The following is a 20046-nucleotide window of genomic DNA, read 5'->3' as shown; positions in this document are numbered from 1 at the left end:
GCTGCTAGAAATACTCTTGTTGCAAACCTCTTCTTACCCCTTCATTTACAGAAGAAGAGGAAGGCTTCCCCTCCAGACTGGAATACCTCTGATATAGGTGAAACCATTCACAAATGATTGTTAGCTCAGATCCTGAAAAATGAATTGCCTTTTTCATTCAGCTTTTATCCTCCAAACATTTAGAAGCTGAGTATTAATTCTTGTATTGGAGGGAGTAAAGTTTTGTAAATGATAATTTTATCTTCCTACTATTACCTTTCCCATAATCAGAATCAAAGTTGGTATTTAATAACACTAATTGAGTCCGCTAATTTCAGTATTTTGCTCTGAGCTCTTAGGTGTACTTAAGTCCTTATCCATGAGTTAGAATTAATTGCCTGTAATGTTTGGTATTTAAAGAATGAAGTACATGTGTTATGAGGTCCCTATAAGGGGGTGATATGAGAAACAACTTTTTGTCAAGTGCCACTGGGTATGTGCTGGGGAGGGGAATTGGGGCGGGGGATTGGTTAGAACAAGGTGCCATACTCCATTCTAAAAGCGACTCCATAGTTAGACTTTGCAAATGAAATGTCAAAGCCCACCCTTGGGAGGACTAGCCTCTCTGATCATCATGTCATGGGTCACATCCTTCCTGCTGTTTTTGTGTTCTCAAGAATACAGAAAGGCCCTGAACTTGGGGCCCTCAGAAGTTGGGACTGTTTCTACTGGAAAACCAAGGGGTTGTCCTGTTCTCAGGGATCTTTGTGGAAGCGTATTCTGCAGTCTTCTTTATTATCCTCTGGGAGGACGGTCTGTTCAGTGAAATGATTGGAATTAATGTCATGATGGTGAAGAACTCAGTGTGTGATGATTGTTTATAAAATAGTAGCTTGACCTGAAGTATAGTCAGTCAATAGTCATCAAGCATTTATTAAACTCCTGCTGTTTTTCAGGTACTTTGCTAAGCTCTGAGCATACTGAGAGTCCTTGCCTTCAGGGAGCTTACAGTCAAATACCCCAAAGCAAGCTGGAAAGCAGCTGGGGGTTGGGAGTGGGGGGAGAAGCCAAAGAAGTGCCCAGGGAGAGCATTGAGCAGTCAGGTGAATTGAGGAGATGGGAGTCCTGTTCTCCTGCTTCAGGGGTCTAGTCAAAGCGATGAAGGGCACCACAGAGGTGTGAGTACCAGGCCTTTATTCATTCCAGATAGTCTTGTTCTAAGTTGATGTGGTTTGGTTGAGACCAGTCAGAAATTCTTTAGAGAAGCTCTTCACAGCCCTTGGTTGAGGATGAGTCCCAGCGAGATATGTGGAGAGCCATCGGTTGGTGAGGCTCACGACCCACTGCAATGATCCGTGTGGTGACCCAGTTGTGACCATATACATGGCCCAAGGGCCAGGTGGGAGTTGGCTGCCCTTGTGCTGGTGGGGCTACGTCTGGTGCTTGCAGCCCTGCTGTCGCCCAGGTGTCTGTGGACTCCGTAGTCTGCTCGACAGCCATCTCTGGCTCTCCCATCGCCTTGAGCCATGGCTTCCCCAGAACCCATTGGGTGATGCTGCATGTGGACCCAACGGATGGTACAACAAGACCTCCTTGAGTCCTGTGAGTTAGCATTTTGTTGGGCTGGTTAGTTCTTTCTAAAGTGCTTCAGGATTATTTGTATTGTCGAGTCGGTCATGTCCCAAACCTTGCAGAAAGCTTGGCATTGAAGATGCTCCAACAGTTCTGTCTTTGATTTTCACAGGCATTTCTACAAAGCAAAGAAAAGGAGATTGTCTCTTTGAATGAGCAGATTAAGGAATTACAGCACGAGGTAGAGCATGCAGTGGAGCCCAAGGTGATGCCTCTTTCTGTGTTCTGCTCGTCTCCTGAGAAGGCCCGAAATCCTCACCCTGAGTGGCTGTTCCTGCCGCCCCCACAGGGCTCCTGGGATTGGGGCCCGCAGACAGGGAGGCTCCAGAGATGGGTCCTAGGGGTTCTCTTCTCTGATCCATAAGAGCCATAGGAAGTGCGGGCATCCTGGGGCGCCATGTGATGGGCAGTGGTCATTGCTGACACCATCCCATCCAAGACCATGCTGGTCTGCCAAGGATTGTGGGACAGCAGATGGCAGGAAGGAGGATCCCTTCCCTCACCAGGATCCTTGGGGACTTGGACAGGGAAGGGATCCTCTGCTGGAAACTCGGAATTTAGCCCCTAGTGAAATTCCATGTTCAGTAATTTTTTGTAAATCCTCATCCTCCCGCTGACTTCCCTTAGGGCCCTTGTCAGTTGTAATTGAGTTCTCCATGTGAAAGAGAAGAGATTTAGTAATATTGCCTGGCTTCATTGCCTGGTGTTTGCATTTCCACTGGTCACAAACCAGGGATCGTTTCACCAAAAAGGTTCTTTAAGGCCTCATAGTAAGTGATAGAAAAGTGCATTCATACCACCAGAGATATTTTCAGTTTAGATTCCCTTCCTTTGGTCTGGTGCCTTTTCAATTCTGTAGATATGTTAGATGAGGGTAAGAAACACAATCTTTTCCACGTGTGGCGGCTCTGAGTAGCTAATTTTTGTCAGCTCTCCAACTCTGCAGAACCGGGAATTTTACATTAAAATTCCTGTTGGCTCTCTTTGTGAGGTTGGAGAACTTATTTCTTGCTCTCGCTCTCTCTCTCCCCTCCTCCTTCCCCCCGCCCCTGTAATCTCACTGTTCTTCTCACCTTTCTGCTGTTCCTCAGTTTCTCCTTGCTCAAGGTCTTGTCTCCTCCACTGTGGGCAGCCTGGTGGCCCTGGAAGACCCTGATATGCTCTCTCCCTCCCTTTTCTTCTTGCTCTATCTTGACCTTTCTCACAGCCTTTTTTTTCCATAGACCCTCGTGGAACTGAACAGCTCTCAGGGACCCCTTGGACTTTGTTTATTTGGGTCATACCCACCACATCCCCTTGTCAGAAGGGCCTGGTCTCTTTCCTCGAACTTCTGGAAAGATGCCATGTGGTCATACTGTTGAGCTCATCCTCAAGGGAGTTCTGCCATTGCCCGTGTTTAACCGGCCTGTGCGATTTGCTTTCTACTCAGGTGATGGAAGACAGTTCTGAAATAGAGGAGCTAAAAGCTGTTATTGAAAATTTGCGAGAGAGCCAGGAACGATTAAGAAAGGAGAAGCTGGAAGAGGTTGAGCAGCTCCACGAAGTGATTGAGAAGTTGCAGCAGGAGCTCTCTCTGCCAGGGCCCGTCCTTCACGAAGGCAGCGATAGCCAGGGTGACTCTGACAGCTCCCAGGCCGAGAACCTGCAGCGTGAGCTCCAGAAGGGGCTCTTCTCTTTTCAGGCCGCCAGCGACCATGATGGAGCGAGGGAGCTGCCAGACCCCCGCGTGAAGCAGCTGCAGGACGAGCTGGAGGCTCTGCTCGCTGCCAAGGAGGCCCTGGCGCAGCTCCTGGAGGACAAGGAAAGCCAGTTCCGGCGTGACCTGCAGAGTGTCCACGCGGCTTCCACCGAGCAGCTGGGCCTTGTGAGGCGCCGCCTGTCTCTGAAGGAGTCGGAGGCCAAGAGGGCGGCCTCCTACGCCCAGCACTGGAAAACCGCCTTCCTCGAGAAGGAGGCCGAGGCCTGTGCTCTGACCAGAGAGCTGGAGGTGCTCGCCTCGGCCTGCTCTCACCTGGAGAGGGAGCTGGAACATAAGTATGTGCCGGACTCCCAGGAGCCCTCCGAGCTACAGATGCTGAATCGGCACCAGGCCTGTGGCCCCCAGTGTCAGGTGCAAATTCAGAACCACTGGAAGGAAGCGGGTGCTCTGAGCATGCCCAGGATGCAGGGCCCCAGGCGGCTCCCACCTGGGGCTCCTGCCCAGGAGGCTCATTGGAGCAGGCAGGTGTCCAGAGGAGGGCATTGTGCTCCAGCCACCACAGAGGACGAGTGCGGTCAGGACACAGGGCCCTGGCAGCTGGCCGCTGCTCCCCAGGGGCACTGTGGTCATGGATTGGTAGGCATTGTGGGGAAAGATGTGGTGGGCAGGAGATACAGTTGGAGGTAGCTTGCTCTCCTGTCAGCATGGCTGGGCCGAGGGCCCGGGTCCTCTGCCGGCCCTGGGGGTCTTGGCTCAAGGCTGGCCAGAGGTGGAAGGGGCAGTCATATGTGCTTTCTGTGAAGTGGATCCATTCTGTCAATCTTCTCTTCCTGAACTGGTGTCCTCTCTCACTCTTCCCTTCCTCCTCCTCATCTGGGCAGTAGGAAAAGGCTGGTGCTGAGAAGGGGGCAGGGGGGAACGTGTGCTTACAGGGCAGTGGTACCCCAGCTCGGATTACTGAGGCTGAAGGTCAGAAGATCAGGGATGTAGGTCACTAATGGAGCTTCAGGTCAGGCCTACTCTTCATTTTCTTCGAAGGGTCAGCTGGGCTGGGGACAGTGGCCACGGGGGAGAGGGGAACTGACAGACTCTTTTTGCCTTCAGGGCTTTGCTTTTGAGTCAGGGCGGGTAGTCCTTGCTTAAGGCAGGCCCTGGTACAGCGAGCCTGTGCTCTGCTGGGAGACCACCTTGGAGCCCCCCAGGCTTCCCTGCATAAGAGCTCGGCCCAAGACACATGCATGTATATAGTAGGACCTTTGGCACACACGGAGACATTGCTTTTTCCCATCCTGTTATCCAATTTCTTAGGCTTTGCTTTTTTGTTCTTGAAATTTTTTTAATGTTTTCTTTTCAAAAGAGGTTTTTAATGTTTTAATGTTTTTCTTTTAAAAAAGAAAAACTTTAAAATCCCTAATTTAAAAAAATTTTCTCAAAAGCTCTTCAGTTGTAATTGATGGCGAGGCCCGGCAGAGCCTGGTAGGACTCAGACTATGTAGAACAAGGCCTGTGTCATTGAGTTATTAGTTCTAGGTCAGGCCGATGTCTGTGAAACAGACCACTTTGCTCTGATGACTGTGCAGGTACAATCTGAACTTGTGACACACCCAAATTCTCCCTTTTCAGGCACCTGCCCACCTTCTCCCCCATGCCATTCTTTCCCAAAGTTCACCCCTTTTTAGGAGCTGGGGCCATGTGGCATCTTAGCCAGAACACAGACACGCCCTCTTGGGGGACCTGCTGCTGTTTGCCGTGTTTGGGGTCTCTGTGCCTACTTACACATCCACAGCTGTGTCTTGACTGGTGCCTAGCACAGTGGGCTGCACTTTGTGCGGGGGAAGGTGAGGAACACCTGAGGGAGCAGAGCACTGGGAAGGGATGTCTTGGTTCTGGAGCCAGAGCATCTGGTCGACACCTAGAACTTCTGGGTTGTCCAGAAGTCACCTGGAGCCGCACGGCTCCTGCTTTGTTGAGAGAATCGCTGCGGCCCAGGTTCTCTCCTTCCCATAGCATTTGTCTTTGGATGTATCATAGGGTCTAGCTGAGGAGCAGCCACTCTCTGCCAAGGACCTAGTGGTCCACAAAGAGGCAGGTCTCCAGAGGAAAGCAGGTGTGATTTCGGTGCTGACCATCTGTCAGAAACAGCTGGAGTCTGAGCTCGTCTTGATGAAAAACAAGATGGAGTTGAGTAAAGAGCGCAGCAGGCAGCTTTTAGGAGGAGTACTGCAGGTACCTTCGGGGCAAAGCCAAAGGGAGCTCTCACTTCTTCCCCTGACCCTTTTGGGTGGGGGCAGGGACAGAGCAAGCATTGATTAGGCCCCTGTTAAGGGCTAGGCACTGTGCCAAGTGCTTGGCAGATACCTCATTTGAGCATCATAACCACCTGCAGGGTAGCTACTATTGTGACCTCCATCATTTTACAGTAGAGGAAACTGAGGCAGAGAGGTACAGGGACTTGCCCAGGTCCACACAAACTACTAGGTATCTGAGGTCAGATTTGCACTCTGGTCTTTCTGACTCCAGGCCCAGAGCTCTCTCTACCTACAACCCGATTGATCTGCTGTGATTCCTTGTGGTTTTCGTTGAGGTGACTGTTGTCATTCTGTTAGATGTAGAATTACATGAGCCAGCAGATGAATAAGGGCAGGGTGGTTGTGACAGGTGGGGAGTGCCCAATGATGAGAGGACGAGGCCAAAGAGTAGGGGGGTGATGGTCCGGGTGAATCAGCTTGGGCCACAGGCTGCAGGTGTGAGCTACGGGAGCATCAGGGAAGGGCATGGGGCAGATCTGGGAAATGTGACGTCTCGTGAAAGCCCTACTTAGCTCTTCAGAGCATAACACAATCAAAACTAGTGATTAGGCAGGGGGATGCGCAGAAGACAGACATTCTGAATCGTGAGTCAGAGTCTTGTCATAGAAGAAGTCCTACAGGAGAGAGCATGGTGGGGATAAGGCAGCAGGTCAGAGGAAAAATTCACTTTTGAAAACATATGTGAGCAAAATAGAAAAAAGGAGGAGAAATGAACTAAGCTTTAGTTCTAAGAAAAACTAGAAAATCGACCCAATCAGCCCAGAAGAAGAAATGTCTAAAATTAGAGGAAAAATGAGTCCCAAGAAAACAGGTCTTCCTCCACTCATTCAGACTTCTTTCCTTATTACATTTGAATTCTGTGTGTGTTCTTTCCCTTTTTCTTGGTCTGTCCTTGGGGCAAGGGGGTGTTAGCCGACATTCTTGGGCCCGTTCACCTTCTGAAGCCCTTTCCACCTCCTGAGGTCACAGCTGTCATCTGAAGCCAGATCCCGTTCGCTTACTCCCAGCGTGTCCATCTCCTGAGCTCTTTAGAGAAACAGCAAAGCCATGTTCATGTGTGGCTTGTCCCACTTGGTGGCTTCCCGTTGACCGAGGAAGCCACCCTTTCTTCCGAAGTACCTCACTGACCTTTCTGTTGGGAGGGTTTTCAAGAAGCTGCTTTCATTTCTGCCTCCTTTTCAGAAGCAGAGCACAAATCTCAGTTGGCTTAAAGAAGCCGAGAAAACCTTTTGCCAAGCGTGCTGGGATCGGGGCTTCTCTCGGTTTTCCTTTGATCGGAAATAGAAAGTCACGCGTCAGTTTTCACAAGACTTTAGCCATCATGGGTCCTGCTTTTTAGTAATCCATATGCCTTTTTCCAACCACAGATTCAGCAGAAACCAATGGAGAGTTATCCGTGGCACAAAGGAGATCTGATGACCCAAGTGAGACACATTCAGGAAAAGCTACATCACCTGATCCAGTCCATATCCCATGGGGACAACAGTGATGCTGAAGACCGGACATGGCTGCACCCGCGAGGACTATCAGAGCGCCCTGCAGTGGCGAGTCCTCCCCAGCGACCTCACAGTCGTGTCTCATGGACCGCTCAATCATCAGTTGACTCAGGCCCTCCTGCCTCACAGGGGCCAGTCTCCAACATGCTCTGTCCCTCGTGGGGCCCAGCTGACAACACGAATGGTCAGGATCCTCCAGGCCAAGTCAGACACAAATTCAAGTTTGACCAGAGCCTGGAGTCCTTCCCGAGCAGCCCCAGCAGAAACCCATGTGATGCTGATCCGCGGACGCCCGACTGTTCTTATTTGGAAGAGCCGGTGGCTGCTCTGAAAGCCCCAGCACTGATGCAGAGCCGGGATTCTCCCCCTCCAGATGAAGGAGGCGCATTTTCTCTTGGGCCGAGCGAAGGGTCTGCACAGGCTTCACCATCTTCCCCCTGCAGTGCTGAGAAGGGATCCATTCAGCACTTCCGAGATACCATCTTGGACACGGACACCTCCTTGCTGGGCTCCCCGGAGCTGGTCAGAAAAGACTCCACACTAGAAGGGCTGCCCAGCATCCATCTGACGCCCCTCTCCCAAACTGCTGACCTGCAGAGCCCAGACCTGGCGTGGCGGTCCTTGGCTCTCCAGGATTGCTCAGGATACTTGGCTTATCCTGCCCTCCTGGGGCTGGGAATAACCCCCCCAGCCTCCCAGTCTCTGTCTTGTAGGGAGAAGTCTCAGCCTGATGCCAGCCATGACGTCGAAAGGAGGCTATTGGTAAAGTACACGTTTTTGGTCCATTTGTGTCCTGCGGTGCAGAGGTGGTTAAGAGAAGCAGCTAGGCAGAGGGAGGAGAGAGTTGACCTTGGGAGTTGACCTGGCTTCAAGCTCTTCTCTGCCCTAGGCTGGCTGGGTGACCGTGGGCAAGTCTTTCCCCTCTCATTGCCCCGGCTGCATTGCAGAGAAGGTCTTTCCTCAGGTAATGTGACTTCAACATGTTCCCATGGAAATGGGTTTTTCCTCTCCTGCCCAGGTATCCCAGCCCTCCCCCATTATTAGTTCACCTCTTGGCCAGAGGTAATGAAAGCAGCTTTTGAAGTATAGCTCAGAGCCCAGTGGTCACCACGGTGTGTAGACAAGACTAACTTTCTGCAAGGTCAACCCCCAATTTGTTGTCCTCTGGGGCACTTAAAAAATGGGGATCTGGTGCTAAGGCACAGCCACGTATGATGTGTTGGCCATTCAGGCACCAGGGGTCAAGGCTGGAGTGGGGAGGAGGGAGGGAGAGAGGGCTCAGGCTGAGGGGGCCCCAAGGTCTATGTAAAGAATTGGTTTTTGAAGGTGAATTTGGGAAAACCACTTCTAGAATGTTCATCATTCATCATGCTAGTGTTGGGGAGGGTTAGGGTCAGGGTTTCAGGCTTTCTTTTCTCAACATTTGGAGGGTTCGTTGTCTAAGTGAGGTCTGATAGCTCTTCCAGGGTTGAGTCTGGGAGTGGGTTCATATGCAGACTTCTCTCTAGCGCGGATGCTTTTGCCTTTTAAAGCTAACTCAAGGTTCTTTAGCAATATTTTTAAGACAAGAATAAATCTTAACTTCCACTCAGCAACGATTGATTTGCTAATAACTAACTGTCAAGTTGTCATTGATTTTCTTTTTCAAAGCTTCCAGGCTTTGATTTTCTGATTGACATTGGAGACTCACTGACTCTCCTGGGGAAGGAAGCACTTAGAAGTTCAGGGGGTTACAAGGGAGCAGCGAGGAATAGTTTGGAAATCCACTTGTTTTCAATAGGAAAAAGATGTGGAAGACTTCATCATAACACCAACGGATTCACAAGACCTACAGTCCACAGTAGCTGGCTTAGGAGAGGACAGCGATGGACATGACATCAGTGAGTTGGTGCTGCAGCCGGGGCCCCTTCTGCCAGCCTCTCCCCTGAGCAGTGGTCTAAGCTGGGGTGCTCTGAGGTGGGCCCCAAGTGGGATGTTGCCAGCAATCGTGGGGGACCCAGATTCCCGACAGCAGTGACCATGGGTGGGGGGCACAGTAAGGTGGGTGAAATCGGACATTGCCATCTGGTCAAGGACTCATCGGTGGTCCAGATTGTCTTTGGTATTTGTTTTATCTACAAATATCTCCTTCCCCCGCTTGATTCAAGTGAGCGATTTGCTGCTTTGATGTCTTGGCATCTTCTCTGCCAGCCCGCCCTAGGAGCCTTCTCTTTGACCCTTCCCCAAGGGCCCCTCCTTCTCATTTGCTTCTTCTGTCTATAGGAATGGGCCATACGGCCTGGTATCTGGAGAGCACGCGGGGCTGCTCTGACCTCCCGCTTGTTTTTGTTCTCCTTTAGGTCAGATTTCAGATTTTCCAGACAAACTAAAGCAAGATTCAAAAAGATCGGGACCTGCACACACTCGCCTTGTGGCTCAACCTCAGAAATCTGGAATGGTTGAAAGGCCTTTCAAGCCAATGAAGGATAAGTTAGAAATGCAGTCCAGACAGATGAAGGTAATCCTCCTGCAGGGCTTGGGAGTGTGGGCCCTGCCCCAAGCTCCCGTGGGTGCCGTAGCCAGGGATGTCCCGACCTCATCTTGGGTACCATATCTGGCATCTTTCCAAAGTACCAGGCTTCGGCCCCCACAGAAACACCCTGAGCCAATCTGGGGGAGCCTAAAGGAAAGAGTCGAAACCCCCACCCCTCTTCCCAGCAGTTAGGGGACAGGGCGTCCATCTTGTTTCTTGGTGGTGACCAGTACAGTGCCAGCTGCTGAGCTGATGGTAGCATTGATGTCACTGAGAGGAGCAGGAACGAGAATGAGGGAAGGGGGCGGGGGGTGCTGGCCCAGTACAGGCCCAGGTCTCCTGAGGCACCTAAGTCAGTGCCTAGAGTGAGCTCGGCTTGGCCCTTAATGCCCATGTGGTGGGTGCATCCTGGCAGCTGTCTGCAGAGGACCTACGGTGCACTTCCCGTGCAGGTTTTCTGCTCCTAGTGTGCGTCTCAGCCGCTCGCTTCATCTCTGATCCAGCAGCAGGGAAGCCTTTCAGCCAAGTGTAGAAGGAACTGCCTTCATGTTGTCCCCTGATGAGTCCGGGGGAGCCTCTGCTAGGGATGCTTGAGAGATCCAGGGATGAGGGAGATACGGGCCCTTAGTGTCCTCCAGGCAAGGTTCTCACAGCCTGGGGGAGGGGGAGCAGGTGCACTTAGCTCTTCCTTTCGTTGACAGTCACTGGGAAGCAAGTGCTGAGTATATGGGCAGGAGGGGGCGGGGGAAAGGGGAGGGAGATGGGAGAGGGCAGGGGGACAGGAGAGAGCACCCGTCTTTTATCCCAGGCCTCTTCACAATCCGCATCACACCTAGTAGTGGGTGTGAACGTGGGGCAGTCCCTCTGGTGCCCAGCTAGCCACCAGACACTCCCCTCCAAAGTGTCCTGGGCTCCTTGCCATAAGGGAGGCAGAGTCCGAAGGCTTGTGGAGTCCACAGAAAGAAGAGACTCCTTCAGGCTGGGACATTCCGGAAGGTCCTAGGGGAAAGAAGGCCTTGGCCACAGCCTCTCAAGTCCATACAGACTGGGCTGAGGAAGCGGCCAGTTGGAGGACAGGTATGGGTGGGCAGGAGCACAGGGGGCCCAGGCTGTGAGGTGCCTGAAGTGACAGCCCCACCAGAGAGGGGTCGGCCATGAGGATGTGTGGGGAAGCTGTGGGGTTTTCTGAGTGGGAGCTCAGCCTCCCTGCGCAGGGGGTGGTGTGTCTCACCTATGGTCAGAGGTAGCTGCAGGAGCCCTGGCTGCAGCCTCACGAGGTGGGGCGCTGCCACAGAGGCTGCCCAAGGACAGCTGGAAGGCTGGGCACCTCACTAAGCACAGCTGGAAGTGAGAGGCCAAACGCTCCCGGCGGCAGGACAGAGCCCTCTTGATCACATGGCTGTGGTCCCCGGGGCACATTGACATGGGAGGCGAGGGAAGAGGAGTGGGACCCAGTCTCCTGCAGCCCCAGGGCAGAGGCCTAGACTAAAGAAAAGGCAGCGACCGCTTCATGGGGTGACCAGAGGCTTTCTTGGAGCCGTGGAGCTCTGGGCTTCTCGTGTCGGGTGGAGGAGTGAGCAAGCGCGGACAGAGAACACAGGGGAAGAGAGCGAGTCTGGGGTGTTGGGGCAGCCAGGAGATTTGAGCCTTGTGTGCAGAGGAGGGTTTTCTTTGGGCTAGGGTTTTATGGGGCCGAGTGCCAGAGGAAATGGGAGCCCGTGCCCAACCTGCTGAGAAGCTGGGGAGGCAGGGGAGGGGGCGGTGCTGGTGCCTGGCAGGGAGGAGCTTGGGTGATGGCAGAGGAGTAGGGTTGCTGCCGGCAGCCTTTGGCTGTGCCCTTGGTGCCCAGCAGCTCGTTGTTGGTGGACAGGGCAGTGACCGGCATTGTGACCTCAACAGGGGGAGGCCCAGCCATCTTTGAGGAGCTGCAGCCCAGACTCAGGGGCGCCTTGCCTGTTGGGGTTCTCTGCCCGGTGTGATTGGCAGGGGTGCAGAGAAGGGAGGAGGCTCTCGGAGGGTCACTCAGGTTACCAGGCACAAACGATACAGCAGATATCTGAGCCCTGAATGGAGAAAAGGTGCCTGGCCGTCTCTCCTCCTGAAACTTAGAACAGGCAGGAGTTTCCCCCAGTGTGGCACCGTACGCCCGTAGAGATCTCTCACCTTGAGCCGTGTCTGAGGTTTCTGGCCTGCGGGGTGTCCTCAGCCAGCCGGCCAGTACAAGTGGGTGTGGGGCTAGAAGCTCCTCATTGGCAAACCTGTCTACGCGTCACATCAGAGGTCACGAGTCGCTTTGCCTCTTGATGTCCCCTACCCACCCGGAATAACTGCATGTGTCTGGGGTGTCGGCTGCAGAATCACTTTCCAAAATGGGGTTGGGAAGCACGTTTCGTGCTTTGCCACTTACTGGAGACAGTAGAATAGCCTTTGATTTTGTGTCAGACAGGTAGCTTAGCAGACACCTCCTGTGCCCCTGGTCTGCCCTGCCCAGATAGCCGGTGCCTTGGGTTCCTTCCTGGTGCTGCCCTACTAGATGCTTGGCCCAGCCGCTGCTGCTACTGTGGCTATAAGTCTAGCTGCAGGCCTGGGGTCTGTCCACCGCACATAGGTCTCTTTGGCTCTGTTCAGTTTCAGCCTCAAGCACACAGTCGTCTCTCCCCTTTGCAAGGGGCAGTGGGGAAAATCTGTGCAGGCTTGGGGGCAGGAACAGCCGGCATCCTGTCCTGCTGACCCGTGCCCTTCACCTCGCTGGCTCTCACTGTCCTCGTCTGTCAGATGGGAACGATGTCATCTGGCACAGAGGACCAAGGAGACGGTTTGTGAAGAAGTGACAGTAACACTAATACTGAGGTAGCCCAGCCTGCTGGAGAGAGTTGGCCATGTAGTCAGGAAGGCCTGAGGTGCGAATCTCTCCTGAAACATCCAGGCCAAGCAACCCCGGGCAGCTCTCTTACTCTCTCACTGTGTCGAAGAAGGTCCAGGGCCAGAGCCCAGACCTGGACCTCCACGAGCGTGGGTGGGGATGGCGGAAATGAAGGGAGAGGGAATCTGCCAGGGCCCCTGAGCAGAACCTCCCAAGCCATGCAGGTGGCATGTATTCCACCCCAGGGATGCCCTGGGCAAACACCTGGAGACGAGAAGTAGCCTTTTGATCTCAGGTAACTTGGAGCTAGATCAGAGGGTGAAGGACTTTGCATTTTATCTTAGGGACAATAGGAAACTTATCTGGGAGCCAGGAAGGAAGAAGCATTTAGAGAGTGCCCGCTGTGTGCCAGGCACTGGGCTAAGCACTTTACAAATATGGTCTCATTTGAGCCTCATGACAAGCCTGGGAGGTAGGTGCCGGTGTTACACCCATCTTACAGGGGAGGAAGCTGAGGCAGGCACAGGTTATGTTACTTCCCCAGGGTCACACAGCTAGGCAGTGTCTGAGGCTGGATTTGAACTCCGCTCTTCCCAGCTCTGGGCCCAGTGCGGCTGCTTCAGACAGTGTTTTCTTGCTAATTTAGCCAGGCATTATCTCAGGCAGGCAGCTTTCTGAAGGGGACAGAGCTTAGAGGCAGGAAGCTGAGTTTGGGGAGGGTCCGGAGGGAGGTCATCAAACTGGAGAGGAGTGGGTTTGGGAGAGGTTGTGAATGGAGCAGGTGGGCAGAAGTGGTGAGGGCGGGCACTGTGATGAGCCCAACCGGCCTCCTCTCTGTGGGTCACTGGGGAGTAAGGCTGCCAGCTGCTGAAATTGACAGTGAAAATGGGGACGGGGGAAAGTGCTAGTGGGACCTCCGGGACTGGGGGAAGAAATTAGGGCTGGAGAGAAATGTGGGAGACAGGGAGATATTCTGGGAGAGAGGATGGACAGACGGGAGCGAGAGGTGTGAGGGCAGAGCCTGACAGGCAGGGGCCAGGGTCAGGAGACACAGGGCCTGGAGAAAGCCATTTCCCCATCCTTCCTAGCAGGGGTCCGATGGAGGGGTAGGGAGGAGGGGTTGAGAGCAGGTTTAAGAAGATGGCCTGGGTGGGGACTGAAGCTAGAGGGCTTGATTTCTGAGTCATTAGTTGAAGATGAAGCAACTTGGAGGGAAGGGGTTGGGATCAGTCCCTGGGATGCTTCAGGCCAAGAGGAGGGAGCTGAGTTTGGACATGAGTGAGGACAAGGTGTCGGGTGGGGCCCAGAGAGTGCACTGAAGCCCCCAGACCTGGAAGCCCCCTAAAACCCTCCTTAGAGGGTGGTGGGCTGAGAGCAAGCTCCTGGGGCGGGAGGGGCCGTGGCAGCAGGTGTGTGTGAGGAGCCACAGGGCCCCATCAGGCAGGAGACAGGATGAGAGAAGGGGAAGGACAAGGGGTAGGTGTTAGCCCCAGACCGGGGGCTCTGGGTATTTGGGAAGAGCTGGGCAAGAGGGAAAGGCTGGCCTGGCCTCATTTCCTCTAGCTAGGGCAGCTGCTGGTGCTGTGGGGGGAAAGAGGGAGAAGGGTGTGCAAGGGCTGGGGTTGTAGCAGCCGAGGTGTGAGAGTGTGTGTGCACGCATGTGTGCGAGTGAGCACAAGTGGTGCTCTGCCTTCCCATCAGCAGCCATGCTTAGGTCCTCCCCTGTGCCCACCAGTCCCCAACCTCAAGGGGCTGATGTTTTCAAGAGGGAACTGGGACGGGGGACAAATCGTCGTCCAAGAGGACGTGTCTGTGCAAGGCCACCACCTCAGAGGGAAGAGGGGGGAAGGTGAGCACCCTCGTAGCTGGAAAGGGCCGGTGCCCCCCTCCACGCCCTGGGCCGCCAGGCCACACCCCAGAGGGAAGGCTCTGGGGCCGAAGAAGGAAAGCCGTGTGGGGCACAGGCGCTGATGCCACCCTGTCCTGTGTTTGGCCCTTAGGCGCTACTAAAGATGGTGTGTGACGAGAGCCAGCAGATCTTGGTCTTGTCTAAAGCTGAAGCCTCTGCTCCGGAGCTGGGCCCTGACCCACTGCACATCCCCCTGGATTGCTTTCAGAAGGAGAGGCAAGGCCTGCTGGACGCTGTGCAGGCCCTCAAAGACTACCTCACCAAAGCCCCGCCCAGAGGGGAGAAGGTCAGGCCTGGAGAGTCAGGGACCCCCCCCCCCCCCCCCCCAATGGTCAGGCAAGGGCAGGTGGGCGGGCCATGTGGTGGATGGCATTTGTCTTCCTGTGCCCAGCACCAGAGCCCTCTCAGGGCTTGTGCCAATACCATGCGCCTAAGGCATGACTTCGGGGCCTGCCACTAGGGATGGGGGGGGGGGATTGTTCCTTTGTTATGAACAGACTGGAGGGAGGGGCAGGGTTTTTCTTTTCTGGCATAGCATAAAGCTGCTTCCTGGCTTTGTTCTCTTTGGCTTTGGTACTGGACAAGTAAAGGGGGGAGGGGAAAGTGCAAGTGCCCTTCTGTGTGTGCCCATGTGGCTTGTCCTGGCTCCCAAAGAGCTCCCCCCTCCCCCTTTTTTTCCCTGCAGGGCAATGAGGGTTAAGTGACTTTCTCAGGGTCACACAGCTTGTAAGTGTTAAGTGTCTGAGGCCAGATTTGAACTTGTCCTCCTGGACTGAAGGGCTGGTACTTTATCCACTGCACCACCTAGCTGCCCCCAACGAGCTCCCTTCTACTGGGGGGGGGGCACCTTGAGCTGTCTGACGGCCTTAGGGTAGAGGCATGCTTCCAGTGTCCTTTGGCAGAGGTGATCTCTGGGCGGGGCTCCCCCCAGGAGGCCCCTGCTGACTGCCCCCCCATGGCTGGGGTGCTGCCTTTTTTAAGCTGTGCGTTTTTGTTTCATGCTGAAGGAACCTTCCGAAGTGGGCTTTGACTGGGGAGACTTTCTGCAGGCGGTCCAAGAAGTTCTGGAAAAGGAGCGGCATGTGCTCAAGATGGAGCTGCAGGCCCAGCTGTGCAAGCTGGACTCTGGGGATGAAAGGTCACTGCTGGAGAAGCTGGAGGACCTGGTCAAAGAGCAGGTAGTGGGGTGGGGCTGTGGGGAGCGGGTGGGGGGCTCAGAGGCTGCACTCCTGCTGCAGCTGCAGGCACCCACTCTGCCCTGGCTCCTCCCGCAGGGGGAGCTGCAGAAGAAAACGCTGGAGAATCTGCATTTGAGTGACCGCAGCCTGTTGTCGGAGATCCAGGCCCTGCATGCCCAGCTCCGCATGACCCAACTGCAGAACCAGGAGAAGCTGCAGCAGCTCTACGAGGCCCTCACCAACGTCGAGGACCATGGCAGCAAGCAGGAGTACCAGTTCCGGAGACAAGGTAAGGGGGCAGGATGGGGTGGGGCCACGGCTGCCACCGCTACGCAGGACCATGTGACCACTCCGTGGCCGTGTGACCGCTTCGCTCTGTGCCTTTTTCAGTTGAGCTACTGGAATATAAAGTGGAGCAGGAGAAATGCATAGTGAGCGATTTGCAGAAGACTCTCACCGAAGAGCAGGAGAAGAGGACGGAGAACCAGAAGGTTCTGCTGGCGGCGCAGAACACAGCCCAGGAGCTCCAGGCAGAACTGGACAGATGCAAGCAGGAGAAAGAGACCGCGTGCCAGGCCCTGAGAGATGCCCAGGAGGAGGCTGCCCACCTGAGGTATGGGCGCCTATGGCCATGTGGGCAGGAAGGTGCAGCGGGAGGGCTTGGGCCCCACCTCCCCCACGCACCATTACCCGCAGGGTCACACTAAGCTAGTCCAGTAGCCCCTTGACAACAGGGACCGGGAGGGCCTCCCCAAGCCCTGGGTCTCCAGTGTTTCCCATAAGGCAGGTGGCTGCACTCTCTGGAGACCCTGGCCCAGCTGCTGGCTGTCCTCTGGCCCCCTTCAGCTTATCCCTGTCTTTCTAAGCGTGTGGTGCCCAGAATAGAGCACAAGTCTGTGCCTGGCTCTGGTCTGGATGGTGCCTGGACTGGGCCCAGCACAGCAGGTGTGCTGGCCCTGGGCTGGGACGTCATGCCTTTGTGGACGCTGAGCTGGCTTATGGTGTGGGGGCTCCCTCCCATCTTTCCACTACCTACTCCCCCTCAGTGCCATTTCATGCCTTCTCCCCCAATGTGGTGACCTGTCTTTTGGGGTTTTTTTGGTGAGGCAGTTGGGGTTAAGTGACTTGTCCAGGGTCACACAGCTAGTAAGTGTTAAGTGTCTGAGGCTGGATTTGGACTCTGGTCCTCCTGACTTCAGGGCCGGTGCTCTATCCACTGCGCCACCTAGCTGCCCCCGTGACCTATCTTGGGTAGGCCCACCTACCGCCCTCATCTCCCGGGCTCTTCGTCAAGGAGTCCCAACCTCCACCCCCCCAGGCCCTCGTCCTGCCTGTCTGTTACACGCCACTCCTCTTCTCCCTGCTGTCTCCCGGGCCCCTGGAGCCCAGGTGCTCTTGGCTGAGCCATCAGCCCGGCCTCCTACTTGGTGCCTGGCCTCAGGGCTCTCCCCTGCACATCCTTGTGTCCTCCCAGCCACCAGGGGAGGAATCGGACCATGAAACTGCTGTCCCTCCCCTCTGCTCGGCTTCCTCGGGGACCCATCTCGTGTGATTCTAAGCTGCCCTTCCATACTGGTCAGCCTGTGCCTTTCCCTCCCTCGGCCACCCGTCCGGCCAAAGCAGCTTCCCTGTTGTTCACACTGGCTTCTCTCTCCCTCCCATGTCTTTGTGTCTGGAGTGCAGACCATCCTCGCCTCTGCCTCTGACAAAGTGTTGTTCCTTTCGAGCATTGACAGGTGTTTCTCCATCACCTGCTGCGTGCCAGGCACTGTGTGTGCATTAGTTCTGGGTTTACAGATAGAAATGGGAAAAGAGAGCCTGCCTTCAAGGAGCTTACAGTCTAATAGAGGGAGACAAGACCAATGGACACAATGTAGCCTCTGGGAAATGTACCCAGGTGCGGTACAAAGGTGTCATAGGGGAGAGAGGGGAGAGCACTGCCTTCCTGTGGGGAATGCAAAGGACTTCTTTGTCAAGGAGAAGCTGCGTGTGACTGAGAGGCTCTGCAGGGCAGAAAGGAAGAAGACCATGAGTCTTCTCTGGAAGCATTGGTTGGGCAGGGAGCCCATTCAATGGACACAGGAACTGGGATCTTGTATAGCCTAGAGGAGGAGCAGGGAATAGGCAAACTGGGAACATCAGGTGGCATCAGATTGTGAAGAATGCACAGGACAGGGTTCCTAGTTTATTTCAAGGGCCACTGGGGAGCTCCTCCTTTTAAGGGCGTAATTGGGGAGCCATGAGGAGGCTGGATTGGGAAGGAGAGAGATTGGCTAAGTGGAGACCAGTGAGGAGGCTGGGGCAGTATTGGGTTCAAGTGAGAAGTCCGGGGAGGGGCACTAAGGAGGCAGTTTCCATCCGTTTTATGGACCTTAGGCATGCCCAGTAGGGTGGCAGAGAGAAGTAGCCTGAAATGATGAGGGGTCTGCCTTTATTAGGGGATGGCCACACGAGAAGATGCACATGCAAGAGATGCACATGCGTAAAATCAATGGAACTTGGCATCTCATTGGATCTGTGAGGCCAGTGAGGGCCACAGGTCTAGACTGGCACCAAAGCCATGAACCTACGTGAGCAGAAGGATAGCAGTGTTCTCAACAGGTCTGGAGGGAAGTGGGGGCAGTAGGGGATATGTTGGGTTTAGGATGCCCACAGGACATGCAGTTAGTCGGGCAGGTAGGTGAGCAGAGAACACTGGCTCTAGAGATTTTGGGGGAAGTGAGAGCCACGGGCTTCCATAATGTTACCCGGAGCATCTAGAAAGGAGAGAATAAAGATTGTAGGACGCGTGCTTCTCCGTGAGGGCTGGGGCGTCGTGGATATTGACATCGACCGCCTTGAGACTGAGAAGATGGTGCCGGGAGGAAGAAGAGCGTTGAGATGCCCAGGAAAGAGACGGACTGGTGGGCAGAGGCCAAAGCTTCTGAGAACTCCTGAAGGAAGAAGGATGAGGACCGGCCGTGGGCTTGCAAGTCCTTTGTTTCATTCGCTATAAAAAGGAATCTGAGCGCGAGAGCTTCTGAGCTCCCGTCCAGCTCAGAATCTGTGATGTAGCAGCTAGAAAACCCAGGGCAGCCCTGGTGGAGAGTGGCCAGGAAGGGCCAGAGGGATCGGGATGGTTTCAGATTCTTCAGAGAGGAACAGAATCTTGGTCTTTATGCAGCTTTTAGGCCGGATAGCCACCACTGTGCGTGCTATGGCAGCCAGAAAAAACTGGCACCTCTGGTTGCTTTAAGAGAAGTTAGCACTGGGCTGTGCTACAGTCAGCCCCAGCCGGGAGCCTCGTGTTCAGTCCCAGACGCTGCCTTTTATGCAGAACCACAGGATGGGGGTGGTGGAAAGCAAGGAGAAGACTGCAGGGGCCTGTGGTTTCCCTGTCAGCGTCTGTGGGAGGAACTAGGGACAGTCTGGAGGAGAAAGGAGTGAGTTAGAGACACAATAACTGTCTTCAAGAATCAGCCTGAGGGAAAGACATTATTGGCTTTGCTCTGCGTGGCCAGGGAGGCAAAGTAGGGATCAAAGCTCTTAGTTGCAGGTTTAAGCTTGTTTAAACTCTCTGAAAGTGGGCACCCCTGATGACTTTGTGGCTGGGAAGGGGATCCTGGTCAGACCAGCTCTGGAACAGGCTGCTTCAGAGGCATCTACCCACTTTAGGACTTTATTTTTCCCCCCATTTATTTAGAATTTTATTTTCCCCCAATTACATGTAAAAATAATTTTTAATGGCCATTTAAAAAATTTTGTGCTCCAAATTCTCTTCCTCTCTTCCTCACCACATCCCCCCATTAAGAATGCAAGCAGTTCAATATAAGTTATTCCTATGTAGTCATAGTCCATATTTGTCAGGTTATGAAAGAAAACAGACCAAAAACTCAAGAAAAATAAACTAAAAAAAAGTATGCTTCGATCTGTATTCAGACACCATCATTTCTTTCTCTTGAGATGAATTACGTTTTTTATCATAAGTCCTTTAGAATTGTCTTGGATCATTGTATTGCTGAGAATAGCTAAGTCATTCACAGCTGGTCATCTTACAATATTGCAGTTATTTTGTGTACACTTTGCATCAGCTCATGTAAGTCTTCCCAGGTTTTTCTGAAAGCATCCTGCTCATCATTTCGTATAGCACAATAGTGTTCCATCATAATCTCATCCCACAGTTTGTTCAGCTATTCCCCAACTGATGGGCATGTCCTCAGTTTCAAATTCTTTTATCACCAGAAAAGTGCTGCCATAAATATTTTTGTGCATATAGGTCCTTTAACTTTTGGGGGTTTATCTCTTTTTGGATACCGACCTAGGAGTGGTATTACTAGGTAAAGAGTATGCCTGGTTTCATAGTCCTTTGGTCAGAGTTCCAAATTGCTCTACAGAATGCTTGAATCAGTTTACAACTCCACTGACAGTGCATTAATGTCTCATTTTCCCCATATCCCCTACAACATTTGTCATTTTCCTCTGCTGTCCTA

General features: G+C 53.7%; 1 protein-coding gene across 1 annotated transcript in view; it reads left to right on the top strand.

Annotated features, from left to right (window-relative positions):
• PCNT (pericentrin) overlaps positions 1-20046 on the top strand; it is a 134444-nt gene that overhangs the window by 78990 nt on the left and 35408 nt on the right. Inside the window, exons 35-43 of the mRNA XM_044002591.1 lie at positions 1724-1816; positions 3041-3946; positions 6987-7877; positions 8896-8995; positions 9455-9612; positions 14491-14685; positions 15407-15577; positions 15674-15866; positions 15968-16190. Coding sequence (XP_043858526.1) covers positions 1724-1816; positions 3041-3946; positions 6987-7877; positions 8896-8995; positions 9455-9612; positions 14491-14685; positions 15407-15577; positions 15674-15866; positions 15968-16190 — 2930 coding nt within the window. The remainder of the gene's footprint in view (positions 1-1723; positions 1817-3040; positions 3947-6986; positions 7878-8895; positions 8996-9454; positions 9613-14490; positions 14686-15406; positions 15578-15673; positions 15867-15967; positions 16191-20046) is intronic.

Source organism: Dromiciops gliroides, chromosome 4, assembly GCF_019393635.1.
Source record: "Dromiciops gliroides isolate mDroGli1 chromosome 4, mDroGli1.pri, whole genome shotgun sequence".
Classification (NCBI taxonomy): domain Eukaryota; kingdom Metazoa; phylum Chordata; class Mammalia; order Microbiotheria; family Microbiotheriidae; genus Dromiciops; species Dromiciops gliroides.
The sequence above is the reverse complement of the archived record's forward strand: the minus strand, read 5'-3'. Positions and strand labels throughout refer to the sequence as shown.